This window comes from Embiotoca jacksoni, unplaced genomic scaffold (assembly GCF_022577435.1).
Source record: "Embiotoca jacksoni isolate LCO1_2020_lvr unplaced genomic scaffold, fEmbJac1.0.p SCAF_3, whole genome shotgun sequence".
NCBI classification, from domain to species: Eukaryota; Metazoa; Chordata; class Actinopteri; family Embiotocidae; genus Embiotoca; species Embiotoca jacksoni.
In genome coordinates, this window is record NW_027185381.1 from 17,425,094 (window position 1) to 17,438,167 (window position 13,074).

At 42.6% G+C, this 13,074-nt stretch overlaps 1 protein-coding gene across 2 annotated transcripts in view; it reads left to right on the plus strand.

Moving 5' to 3' along the window:
* Window positions 1-350: 350 nt before the first annotated feature.
* The window catches only part of LOC138206030 (transcription factor Maf-like), a 44,464-nt gene continuing 31,740 nt past the window's right edge, over window positions 351-13,074 (plus strand). The window contains exons 1-2 of one of the 2 annotated variants that reach the window (XR_011178910.1): window positions 351-1,669; window positions 8,787-8,857. Coding sequence is in view for 1 of the 2 variants with exons in the window: in XM_069162476.1 (XP_069018577.1) it covers window positions 693-1,669; window positions 8,787-8,814 (1,005 nt within the window). In the remaining variant the exon portion in view is untranslated. The remainder of the gene's footprint in view (window positions 1,670-8,786; window positions 8,858-13,074) is intronic. The other variant, XM_069162476.1, reaches the window with a different exon arrangement.

Consider the following 13,074-nt stretch of genomic DNA (forward strand, 5'->3'; position numbering starts at 1 on the left):
TCGTGTCGTCCGTGAAATCTGTTTTTCTTTTGCTTACTTGCTTTCTTTTCCGCATGCAAAGTGGCAAACGGATGAATATTGTCTCGTGTCAATCTGCTGAAGGGCTTTGACAGTTCAGAAAACTTTGGTTTCTATACCATTATGCTAATTATGTCCCCGGACTGGGCTGCTCATTGGCTGAGTCTCAGTCAATTTCATATTTCAGTCCTGACGTCAGGGCGCCTATAAAACTAAGCAATGCTTTTTAACTCGTCGGCTGACTGATCCCTTCGAAAAAAAAAAAAATCTATCAATCCTTGGGTGGAGTTTTTTTTTTTCCCATTCTCCACAAGGCAACTACTTGCCCGGGACACGTACGTGAACCTCCTCAAATTGGCGCACTAATCCTAAAAGGAGCCATGAAGTGTTAAACGGTAGAAACAGAGAGAGCGGCGCTCAGACACCCGCACGCTGGGAGAGAGGGAGGAAACAGCGCTGCTCCAATGCGTCTGTGCAACACAGACTGAAGAAAAAAAAAACTTATCGACTCACAAAACCAAAACCTGCGCTGCGCAATTAGTGCAAGAAAATTCACTTTTTCTCTGGTTTTGAAGAAAATAAATAAATAAATCAAGCTGGCTCAGTGCGTGTCTCAGCAGCCCACTTTGACAGGTGCTCCTCACCCCCTTTGGAGGACTGTCAACAGCAAGAGGATGGCATCAGAGCTGGCAATGAGCAACTCCGACCTGCCCACCAGTCCCCTGGCCATGGAATATGTTAATGACTTCGATCTGATGAAGTTTGAAGTGAAAAAGGAGCCGGTGGAGCCCGATCGCAGCATCAACCAGTGCAGCCGCCTGGTCGCCGGGGGATCCCTGTCTTCCACCCCGATGAGCACGCCTTGCAGCTCGGTTCCCCCCTCTCCAAGCTTCTCGGCGCCCAGTCCGGGATCAGGGAGCGAACAGAAGGCGCACTTGGAGGATTTCTACTGGATGACCGGGTACCAACAGCAGTTGAACCCCGAAGCTCTGGGCTTTAGCCCGGAGGACGCCGTAGAGGCGCTGATCAGCAGCAGTCACCAGCTCCAGACCTTCGATGGCTATTCCAGAGGGCAGCAGTTCGGCGGCGCAGCCGGTGCAGGGGGCGCCATGGCCGGGGAGGAGATGGGATCAGCGGCCGCCGTGGTGTCCGCAGTTATTGCCGCAGCCGCAGCTCAGAACGGGACACCCCACCACCACCACCACCATCACCACCACCACCACGCAGGAGCACACCATCCCTCCTCCGGGTCTCAGTCCGGCGGCGGCGCGGGGGGAAACCACCAGCACCTGCGCTTGGAAGATCGGTTCTCGGACGAGCAGCTGGTGACCATGTCAGTGCGGGAATTGAACCGGCAGCTCCGAGGGGTCAGCAAGGAAGAGGTGATCCGTCTGAAACAGAAGAGGAGGACGCTAAAGAACAGAGGCTATGCCCAGTCCTGTCGGTACAAGCGGGTCCAGCAGCGGCACGTCCTGGAGGGAGAGAAGACGCAACTCATACAGCAGGTGGACCACCTCAAGCAGGAGATCTCCCGGCTGGCCAGGGAGAGGGACGCCTACAAGGAGAAATACGAGAAGCTGATCAGCACTGGCTTCAGAGAAAACGGAGGATCCAGCAGCGATAACAACCCTTCATCCCCGGAGTTTTTCATGTGAGTCTCGGCGCTGAAAAGTTTTAATAAGCGAACCTCACAAAGAGAGAGAAAAAAAACTTGAAGTTTGCGCGCAGCTAAAAAAAAATAGGGTTGTGCGGGCTTTTGTTGAAGCTGTTTTGTTAAAGCTGTGTTAGTTAAGGACTAAAACAGATTCCCACTTTTTTGTAATTTCAAAAGTATTTTGTTTCAGAGTGCGGGCTTTGTTTGATTTGTGTTTTATCACTTTTGCAGAACACATAAACAGGCTGTTGAAGGACTCTGAATAGGAATATAGTTTCCACAAATATTTTACAGGATTTCTTTCCACTTCGTGATGTTTGTCTTCAGACACACTGCATAAACCTTATTGCCATCTTACTGCATAGGTCGGCTCTTATCTCTTTCTGCGCTTCATGCATCCTGTTCCCTTCACCCAAAATTAGTTTTTTTAACTTAAAAAAAAAAAAAAGCTCAGCAACTATATTTGATGTGAATTCACTTTTAATTTTTGTTTAAAGGCAATTCATTTTCACATAAATTATCTCATTTTCATATCGTTCATTCTGTCTTGTGAAAAATATCCAAACTGCAGCAGAAGTTTGGAAATTGATGTCCAACATATCTGTCAGTTATGTGAAGCCATACATGCTGGTCATGTACGGATTGTGTTTTTACTTCTTTTTTTTTTTTTTTTTTTTTTTCTTTTTTTATGAACTTGTGTATAATGATTGTATTATACCATGACTGCATTGTTCAGCTTCATCGCTTTTTGGGAATTTGTTTTACGAGTGCACTTTGCTTTCATAAAGTTCACCGTCACCATGAACCCCTGCGACGTTTTTTAAGGCTTCTTTTGGAGCCATGTGGGAAAAATAATTTTGTGTAAAGCAATTTCAGTATTGATTTATACTATCAGACAACAGATCAAGGTGAGCAGCATCGGAGTATTTACTTGAAATAATTATACATTTCCTGTCAAATGCACAGACTAAATAGGTTATCGCGATCAACAAGTGGAGCTGAAGATGAAATACTTTGAACTGAGCAGAAGCAGATTACGATGCATGTCCGGAACAACTGAGGGATAGGTTGCTTTGTCACGCAAAAGTGTGGCAACAAATGATCTGTTCTTTCAGAAGTTCGTTCTGAATGTTTTTTTTCCTTTCATTCAAGGAACTTCATTAAGTTTACCTACAGAACCCTATGGGTCTTATTAGGTAAATAAACTGTGAACTGTTTTAAATTTGAAGTTTAATGTTCTCCCAGTGTTGTAGAATAATTAAGTAAAGCATCATGCAGCAAATTCATCTTTTGTGATGCCCTGGATTTCTATTCAGTAAAATGTATTGTCTGAACAGGACAGTTATCAGGCACACGTTCTGTTCATACTTAAAAAAAAATAATGAATTTAATAAATCCACCATTCATCAATAAACCTTCATGAATGGAAAAAAAATTCTGCTCCTGAAATAACGTTTTTTTTTTTTTTTTTTTTTTTTTTTTTCTGTTCAGTTTTGCATGTTGTTTGTCACTGTCTTTGAGGCGACTCAACACACTCTGAGTCTTTTAATCTTCCTCTCGATTGAAACTGAAATGTAAATAGAGGCAGAACATGCAAAATACAAATGTCATATTAATGACAAACATCTGTTCGTCAACATGAAGTTTACGCTGAAGCGCGATGCAGATGTTGTGCACAAGGCTCGTAATTATAACAGCTCCAAGATCAGCGCAGACTCGTTTTCATTATTGTGTTTTACTCCTGAGAATTCACAGCAAATTATTTCGGCGACTCATTTTATGAATTTCCTTTTTCTTTTCATGACTTTTGCTTCTCTAGAAATAAAAATGACGGCCTGCACCTGTTGCGCCAATTTAAGAGAAAGGCTTCAAATGCTCTTTAAAAATCGTGCGGAAAATTAGACCGCAAAGCTCAAAATTTCGAGACTAATATAATCCCCTCCCCATAGTCTGACATTTGAGCTGCAGGTCGATCCTAGAAGGCTGGGTTAATGATTGATTTTAGAGTAAACTTGCACTTTTTACTCGGTTAGACGTGCACTTGTTGAATGTTGTCTGTGGAAGGCGTCATTTAAAATTGGACACAGACAAAGCTCTCCGTGACGCAATTCTCTGTGGGGACAAAATTAGGCAAATCGATTTCACACTAACACGCCTAATTTTAAACGCGTGCTCTTTGACATTCTTCAACAAATTCGCAGTGTCGGGAAATATTTTTATGAAGTTACAAAATTTTAAAATATTGTGACGATATGATCTATTGCTTTGTTTCTTGTTAGACAAAATTATGCCAAATGTATTTAAAAAACTAAATTTCGGCAACATTATGGCATGCGAGTCATTGTGATAATCCACCCTCTTCGCTTCACTGTAAAGATCCTTTATCTGACTTCTGGTGTACAGATGCTGAAATCACTGAATAAAAGCTGCAGGAGGCACTCGAAGTAATTTGGTTTTGTAGCGACTGACAGATCCAGCAGCCTTAAACCTGTCCACTGAATCTGGCCTGCAAAGACTTTTTCCTCTTGATGAACTCTGTGCCTCAAAGAGCATAAAAGCTGCACAGAGTCTGAGCTGAGCTGCAATACAAGGTCACTGCCTCCACAATGCATGCTGCTCCAAATATCTGTGCTGGTGCGTGTGTGTGCACACACAGCAGGAGGCACGTTTTTTCTTAAATGTGTGTATCTCATTGAAACTTTAAAATGCAGCACAGTGGTGAGGGGTTTGAATACAGAGCTGAGGACAAAGACTGACTCTGTGTCTCACCTGAACAACCGAGTCACACACTCTGTCACCTCTGGCTCCCATGGAAGCCCAGACTGAGGGACAAGATGGGAGAGCATGGGCCTCTCATGCCTGAAGGAATGATTTTCTCTGTGATTAAAAGTGAGTGAGAGACAGAGAGAGAGCATCACAGAAGGAAGAGAGGAGAGAGAGCGAGAGATGCTGGCTGCCTTCCTGCTCCTTTCAGATGATAAACGATCAGAGATGCATCCTATTGAGAGGAGAGGGCCTTTTAGTGAGCATGTGTCCACTAATTTATGGCCCTCCTATCTGATTAGGTCAATATAGTGTGCTATTTAATTACATTTGTGTTATAACCTAGAACTAGAGATACTATAGTTCTTTCATGTCACCTCTTTCTTCTGTGAGGCCGATAGGATTAGTTCGTTTTGCCCGGGACAGTCTTACCTGGAACTTAATTTGTACATCAACAGTTTTCTGAATCTGTCTTGTGACAGACAGGAGGTCTGCCGTGTGTAACAGTTCGTAGGTTTCCAGTGTTGGTGCTCTGGTAGTCAATGTGTAAGAAGGATAAAGTGCAAAATTGCTGATCATTGTAGGGCTATGGAAATTGTGTGGGATGTGTTCTGCTTGTGTGTCTCTCTGTGTGTGTTTTGACTACTAGACACACCAAGGGGCAAGAGGATTCAGTAGCACTGATTCACTTCCTGTGTTGAAGGAGGACAGAAGGCACAGGAAACAACAGTTCAGGGCTTCCTCCTCATTTCTCAGCACTCTGCCAGATTCACTCTTTCTCCGCTGTCTTGTGCTTCCTCTCTTTCAGCATGAAAATGTGTGCACATACAGACACCACATTATTAATCGTATCAGTATGAACTGTAATTCTATTCTCTGGCCCCGTATATTGACCCCTGCACCGTGATCATTTGCCGTCTGTCTAATGATTAGGTTATTAAAGATAATGTAGTTGTCTGCTGTCACAATATTGGACTCTCTCTTTCAGGTCAACTATGGGAAATCACTTTGAAATTTATCAGTATTGACATTTGAATCATCTTCATGTACTTGGCTTTAATGTCTCAGAATTAAAAGGACAAAGGATGTGCGCACTGTTTAGTGTCTATTTGTGTGAGTGCTCAATAACCATTGTCTTTTATATGACCTTCTGGTGGAAGGGTGTATATACATATGTTCAAACTGAGTATATTAAATCTGCAGGAATGAGTCATTTTATCATGTCATCGAGACATTCGTAATCTCAATCTTAAAATCTGAATTAATATGTCTAAAACGAATAATTTCATCTCACATAGCACAGAAAAATTATAGTTTTATATTGATTTATTTCATCAAAGTTTAAGTCTTTCTTGGGGTTCTTTACAATTTTATTTGTTATAGATCAAACTGTTTGTTTTTCATAATTACTTGATCAGTAAATAAACAATTAATTTCTCAAAACATCCCCGGAAATAGTACTATTACCTATATATATTCCACTATGTTGTCATTTCATCAAGAGCTTTGTGCTATTGTTGAACAAAAGAGAATTTGTGTCATGTTACAAAAAATGTTTTGTACCAATACAAGTCACAAATCTGCTTTTGTAACACACCAGTTTTCCTTGTGTTCCTTCATTTCCCGTTATTCCCTCTGAAATCTCCCTTCGCCTCGACGATCACCCAAAGGGTTAAAAACATATTCGCATTCAAAAGAGGAAACAATTTCAATCTCTTCCACTCAATCCGCATCTGCATCACTCCACGCGATAAACATTTACATTTAAAGTGATTTAAATCAGCTGCATTTATGTTCCTCTGTGGTCCGTCCATCATCAAGACCTGCAGTGCCAGAGCTTCCCTCCCTCCCTCACTCTTTCGCAGTGTCCTGAGTTATGTCATTTATTTGAAACCCTAATAATTTAACTTGTCCCGTCCTGTCACGGCTGTGCATGTGGGAAGAATGCTGCAGCTGTAAAGAAGGTTTGAGCTGCTGCATCTGTGTGTATCTTATTGGCTTTACATGGCGATTTCTCCCAGTAAATACAAGTAGAGTGAAGGAAATGTGAGTGTCTGAATGTGAATCTATCGTCTTGTGATGAATTGAGATTGCTGTAAATGTACAGCTGTAAAAGAATGTGCATACAGACACCAGACCACATTTGCATTTGCTTCTGTAAGAAGCTGCCTTCAGAATGCATAACTAAAGGGCAATAGATGAAAGCTAATTATGATTTAATTATATGGGCTCACAATATTCTGACTCACTGATAAACATAACCGAGGCTGTGTCGATGTTTTCAACAGCCTTTTCAACAGTGAGTTGAGTTTCAGGGCACAGAGTCAGTGGAGTGGTGTGTTTTGGACCGCAGCGAACGTGGTGGTGGGGGGGGTGTTTGACAACTGAGTGCATTATGCGTCTGTGTGTGTGTGTGTGTGCGTGCGTGCGTGTGTGCGTGTGTGCGTGTGTGCGTGTGTGCGTGTGTGCGTGTGTGTGTGTGTGTGTGTGTGTGTGTGTGTGTTAAGTCTGGCCGTGCATCCAGTTTGTGTTATGCAGGGTGGAGCTGGAGCCGAGCCCGACCCCTGTGTGTTTTACCTGCATCTCAATGAAGCGAGAGGTGATTTACCCTTCTACTGCAGCCTCTCTCTCTCTCTCTCTCTCTCTCTCTCTCTCTCTCTCTCTCTCTCTCTCTCTCTCTCTCTCTCTCTCTCTCTCTCAGTCAGTCAAACAGACATTGATCTCTTAGCCAGGCAAGGTGACCGACAGTGTTGTTCAGCTCTTCCAAAGTCTTTCCTCTTCCTTTCATTTGTACCTGGGAAAGGCCTTGACCCCACACACTGCTGCCATGTAACGGCCCTCGGCACATGGACCTCACTTCCCCTGTATGAAGCCCTGTGTGCGTTTGTGTGTGTGTGTCTCAGTGTGTGTTTGTTTGCGTTAGCACACAAAATAGACAAGTGTGTTCACCCAAGTATGTATGTCTGACAATATGCATACGTGTCTAAGTGTGTCTGGTTGTGTTGATCAAGCTCACCAATAGGTGCATGTAATTATGTGCAGAATCATTTCTGTGGGGCTGAAACTATAAATTCTAAGCAGAGCGTTGCTGCTATACGTCTGGGAGTCTGTCCATGTTGAAGTTTCGGTGCATTTTCAGGTGACAGCAGTTCTCTGTGCTGTAGGTCTGTCACTGGGAGCTCCTATGTAGCTGAATGGGTCAGAGTCCATTTGGCGCCAGTGTGAATCGGATTACAGGGAAATGAATGGTTCTCATTGTTGCTTAAAGATGGATTGAGGGGGCATTAATGTACTTTGTCACACTCCTTTGCCTCATTTCTCGCTCCTAAAGCCCAGCAAAAAGGTTTTTTTTAGGATGATTCATTACTTTTTTTTTTTAAACGAGGTTTCCTTATCCACAGTTGTCCCTGGCATATGTTCATATAATGTTTTCATGTGTGCTGTGTGCATGTGCTCATGTGTGTGAAAAGCCTCCTCTCAGACATGCATACACCCAAATGAATGTAAACATGTAGATATGGACCTCACAAACTGATTGACCTAATGTTGGATTTTATAATTTATAGTGTATAACTATAGTCTAATTCATTATTTGAAAAGATGCACTTAAATTTTGATTATTTTTTTTATAAACAGTAGATAATTATGAAATGATGATTTATTACCAAACAATATTGTAATGATCCCAGCTTTATTTCATTCAGCTTTTGAAAAAAAAAACCTGCTGTGTGTGTGTGTGTGTGTGTGTGTTTGTACGTGCGTTGGTTCGATGCATTAATATGCATTTGTACGCATATCTTGGATAATGATATGTATAATATGGCCTTCCGAATACCAGCCAAATTACCAAACACATCTAAACTTTCCATTGAAATGTAATTGCTGATATCTGATTTTTTTGAAACATCAGATTATTTGATACAATTTTCCTTTTGTTCTGTTTGTTTGTATTTAGTGATGCTTTTCTTTTTATCTTAAACTCTGCTTACTTAATATTTAAATATTCTGAATTGTTTTAAATGTCTAAATTGAATTAAAACATTTAATTGTTATAGTTAGAAATTGCTTGATAGCATTAAACTCATAGGTCAGTTTTAGGAAAAATCCCTGAATACCATACATTTATTATTCAGTCAGAGTTTTATAGGTTTTCTAAAAGGACTTAAATTACCCTCTCTCCAAGTAATTCATTACTTTATCTTTGCTCTCTTTGTCATTTCTCTTTAAATACATGTCCATATTTGGACACAAACAACCACAAAGTTGAAAGTATGTTATGATTACAGCTGTGTTTCACTATTGTTGGACCACCTTGTGTTTTATACTTTTTTCCTGTTTTTTTTCTTTGCAGGACGTCGAGAAAATTCCTCCATCTGTGATAAAGAGCTGTGACCTCTCGGTCCCGCCACCCTGAAGTTTGAGGTAACTCGTCCTCTTCATCAATTGATATCCCTCAACACAAATTCATTTATTATATTTTCTCTTTTATAATATTTAAAATTCAGATTAAAGTAAATTAAAGTATACATTTGCATTCAAAAGTTTTAGTGTTGCAAAAGTCTGGCGATATAAATTTCACGTCTGCTGCAGGTTCATCAAAACATAAAGCATGCTCACGCTGAGCTTTTATTAATACAGCGTTTAGTTATTTTTAGTAATCACACTGTTAGAGTGTTTTATTTACTATATTTTTATTTTCAAAACTCTGCATTCATACACAAATGACTCAGCACCAATCCCCTTCACTTTGATTCAGGTTTATACACAAAAAACACAAAATATATATATATATTTTTTTTTTAAAAGAAGGGCTGCATCAAAACTAAATATTTAGGATACACTACAATAGATCTAAAATAGACAGAACTGCTGTATACTTTACTTGATGATTGTCAGTAAATTAGAAATCTTGACAGTCAATGTAAAATGTACATTTACTTTGCCTAATCAATGAGTTGATCATCAATATTTGTCTAAATCTCAAAAACATTTGTAAAATGTGTAAAACAACATGAGATTATTTTGTCTTTCTTCTGAGAGAAATCAAAATCACAGACCTCTTCTTTCTTTGATTTCATTCAATAAGGAATCTCGTTTGGACAGTAGACACCCAGGACGGTATATTTTTTTCTCACTTCACATTTAATTCTATGACAACCAAACGCCTTCTTCTCTCGCTCTCTCAACATGAATGTGTGCAGTGTTTTGCATCACTCTGTTTGGGGTTCTGACAGTGCTGCCGGAATGACAGGGGGGTGACATGCACAGTGCTCATGGGATGAGGCCAAAACCTTTGACCTCTGTCCTGACCCCCTGACTTCCTTCGTCCTCTCTGCTCTCTCTGCGGAGATGAACACTGTACATTATTTTTTATTTCTGGCTGACACGCAGATGGATGGATGGTGGGATTGATGGAGTGAGCGAGGAGGGAAAGTGAGGCCTAGTTTTTCGTATTCTGACATTGGCAGTAAGAAAACCGAGAGCGGGATGAGGCGATAAAGACCAGTAGAGGAGGAAGGACGGATGGAAACAATCGAGGCAAAGGTACGGCAGGAACCGGGGGTTTGAGGAAAGGAAGGCACATGGATTTGAATGCAGACATACACGTCAGGGTGAGAGGACAGGAGGGGTTGAGGAAGGGAGGAATGGATGGCAGGAGGGCTCTTGGCCGTGGATGCAGACAGACAGGCAGGGTAACCAGAGGCAGGCGGTGACCTTCTCTGCTGCTGGAGGATCGAAGGCTTTATTTAAAGGCCTGGTCAATGCTGGGTGCTGCTGAGGTATCAGCCTCGCAGCCAGGCGACTCATCACCACTGTAATACAACTCTCTACGCTAACCCCCCTCCCACACACACGCACACGCACACGCACGCACACATACACACACGCACACACACACACACACACACACACACACACGCACAGAGGCAGGACAGGACACTCTCTGGACACCTCAGGTTTTACCCTGTACAGTCAAGAACATGGACAGAGGAAACTATAGCATCAGCATCAGCTAATTTTACTGTGCAGCAGACAGTATACTCTACTTTCCTCATGTGCTCAGCATTGTCGAGCATATGCTTATTTTGCTTTTGCAATGCACTTCATCCTCATCTCTTGTTTTACTCTCGACGAGACGACATGAACATTTTCATGTGTGACTGTCCTGACTGACAGTGTGGATGCAGGTTGTGAAGGAGTTAAAATTGATAGAATGCAGGCTGCTAAGGTAGGATCTTGTGTGTGTGTGTGTGTGTGTGTGTGTGTGTGTGTGTGTGTGTGTGTGTGTGGAGCACGTGTTTGCGTTCACGTGCGTGTGGCTGCAGCGTAAGGACACCTGCATGCTTCAGCACTTTCTGGCTGTCAGGAGCTCTGAGGTCGCAGGCAGGGGAGGGGAGAGGGCACATTAGAGGAAGCTTTGGAGCCCCCGCACCCACCCACCCACCACGCCTCTGCCATCTCTCCCCTCGCACCTCCCACCACTTCAACCCACACTTTTCCTTCTTCCCCCCACTGTTATCCGCCGTCATCCCTCCCCCCTCTGAATCGTCTTCCCCTCGTGGTGATGGGGTGAGTCGGGAGGGAGGGAGGGAGGGGGGCGCAGAGAGGCAAGGTGCCTCTGTGGCTGACAGCAGGCAGGTCAGGTTTTCGTAGACACGGCAGAGGAGGAAGGACACATGCGCACACGCACGCCGACACGTCAAGGTGTGTGTCTGTGGTAAGAGCGAAGAGGAAAGAGAACATATATTTAAATGCATGCCTGGACACATGGGCTGTATACGTAACCATGCAAAAAGCCAGTATATGGTAGATAATATCTTGATGTCTCAAATAAGTTAACAATAATACATTTAAATTAAACCAGTGTCCTGATTCCCTGAAATTGAAGTAGTATTCCAATTCACACATTGAATTGTCATTTCTAAAACACTGAAGTTGTGTTGGTCTTTTGTATTTCTGCAGTGAGCAGGATTTGCTCCATCCAAAGTTTGACACGCTTCACTATCCCTCACTGCCTGGGATAAATATATATATATATAACTATTTTGAGACTCATTACACCAGTATAGACACAGATGTCATCCCTCCATCCAGAAAATATAAATGACAGCGAGGATGTGAACAGGATGTATGCCCATTATTAGGCCCTGTCTGAAAAGAGACAGGAAGCAAGTAGAATTGGTTCTGTGTTAGAAATAACAAAAAGGAGTAAAGATTTAACTCTGTGCAGTTGTGAAGATACACAAAGTTAACACAGAACTACTGTGTTTAGATTTGGATTGTTTTTTAAAATGTGTGTTTTTTACTTCTAAGCCACAGAATAGCTGATGCTTGAGGAGAAAGTTTCACCCTGGAGCCAAACCTCTAAACATCAACCCACTCTTCTTTTCAACTTATGTTAATATAAAATTAGATCTCTCCGTTGTTTCGGCTGTTTAAGCCTGAATTGTGTTGTTTTATTCAAACATAATTAGTTGTAAAGTTGTTACCACTGTATATGTGTGTGTTTGTGCGTGAGCCTCAAAGCCACTGTTGTCCTCAGGTTGTGACTGTGTGTTCACAGCATGATTGAGAGAGGAACTTGTGATGAGCCGGAGGTTAGTGTGATATAATGTATTCCCCTGAATCACCGCAGCCAGCAGCCCAGGGCCTTCCTCTCGCCCGCAGCACAGACACACACACACACACACACACGCACACACGCACACGCGCACGCACGCACGCACACGCACACACAAACACCTTCCTCGTTCCCCTCGCGTCACCATCCTCCTGTCTTTTCCCTGCGGTGGCTGCCCAGTGCTAGCTGCTTAGCATTGCACCCAGTGTCTAATTGAATTCCAACACCGGGGCGTTAGCTCCTGATGCTATGGAGATGTTAACACGGCACAATACTAACAGTCCTCAGGACGTGTTTCAACACTCTTCTCCTGAAGAGAAAATTAGTGCTAAGCTCACTCTGGCAACACATGATTTATTCAAAGCTCCAAATTAGTCTTCTGTATCCCCTAAAGGATCATCTTTTTTAGCCATCAGCAAATCAGCACTTCATATACACATATGGAGCACATCCAGAATATGTATTGTGGCTACGCCGTTGGTACACTGAATGTGTGTGTTTCGTCTTGCTTCTACCACAGTGTATCTATTGTCCCTTATATAAATGTGTCTACTGGTCTCTCTGCATCCATATGGCTGGCGATGCCGTCCATCCCCTCTCCCTGACACCCTCACTTTTATTCCCTGGCTCTCAAACACTAGCTCTGGGCTTTAATGGCACATATTTCCTGGGCCCGGCTGAAACGGGATGCATCTTCTCCTTGTTAGCTTGATAAATAACCGGGCTGCTGGGAAAGTGCTGAATTTTAGCTTTCAGCCTCTATTTTCTGCTGGATGACATTAATTTTAAGTGCTGAGAAGGAGCTAACTAATACAGACAAATAAATAAGGAGGAGGGAGGGAAGGTGCAGAGGAGCTGGAGTCACTGCTGTCCTTCCCCCCCTGTTACCTGTTTATACACCGGCATTCATAGCTGCAATATGCAAACCTGCAAAAATATATAGTGCACACAAGCCGTGCAACGTCAAGCGCACACACATTTAGTTTTTCAATAGACGCTGCTGTTGTTGTCCAAACTG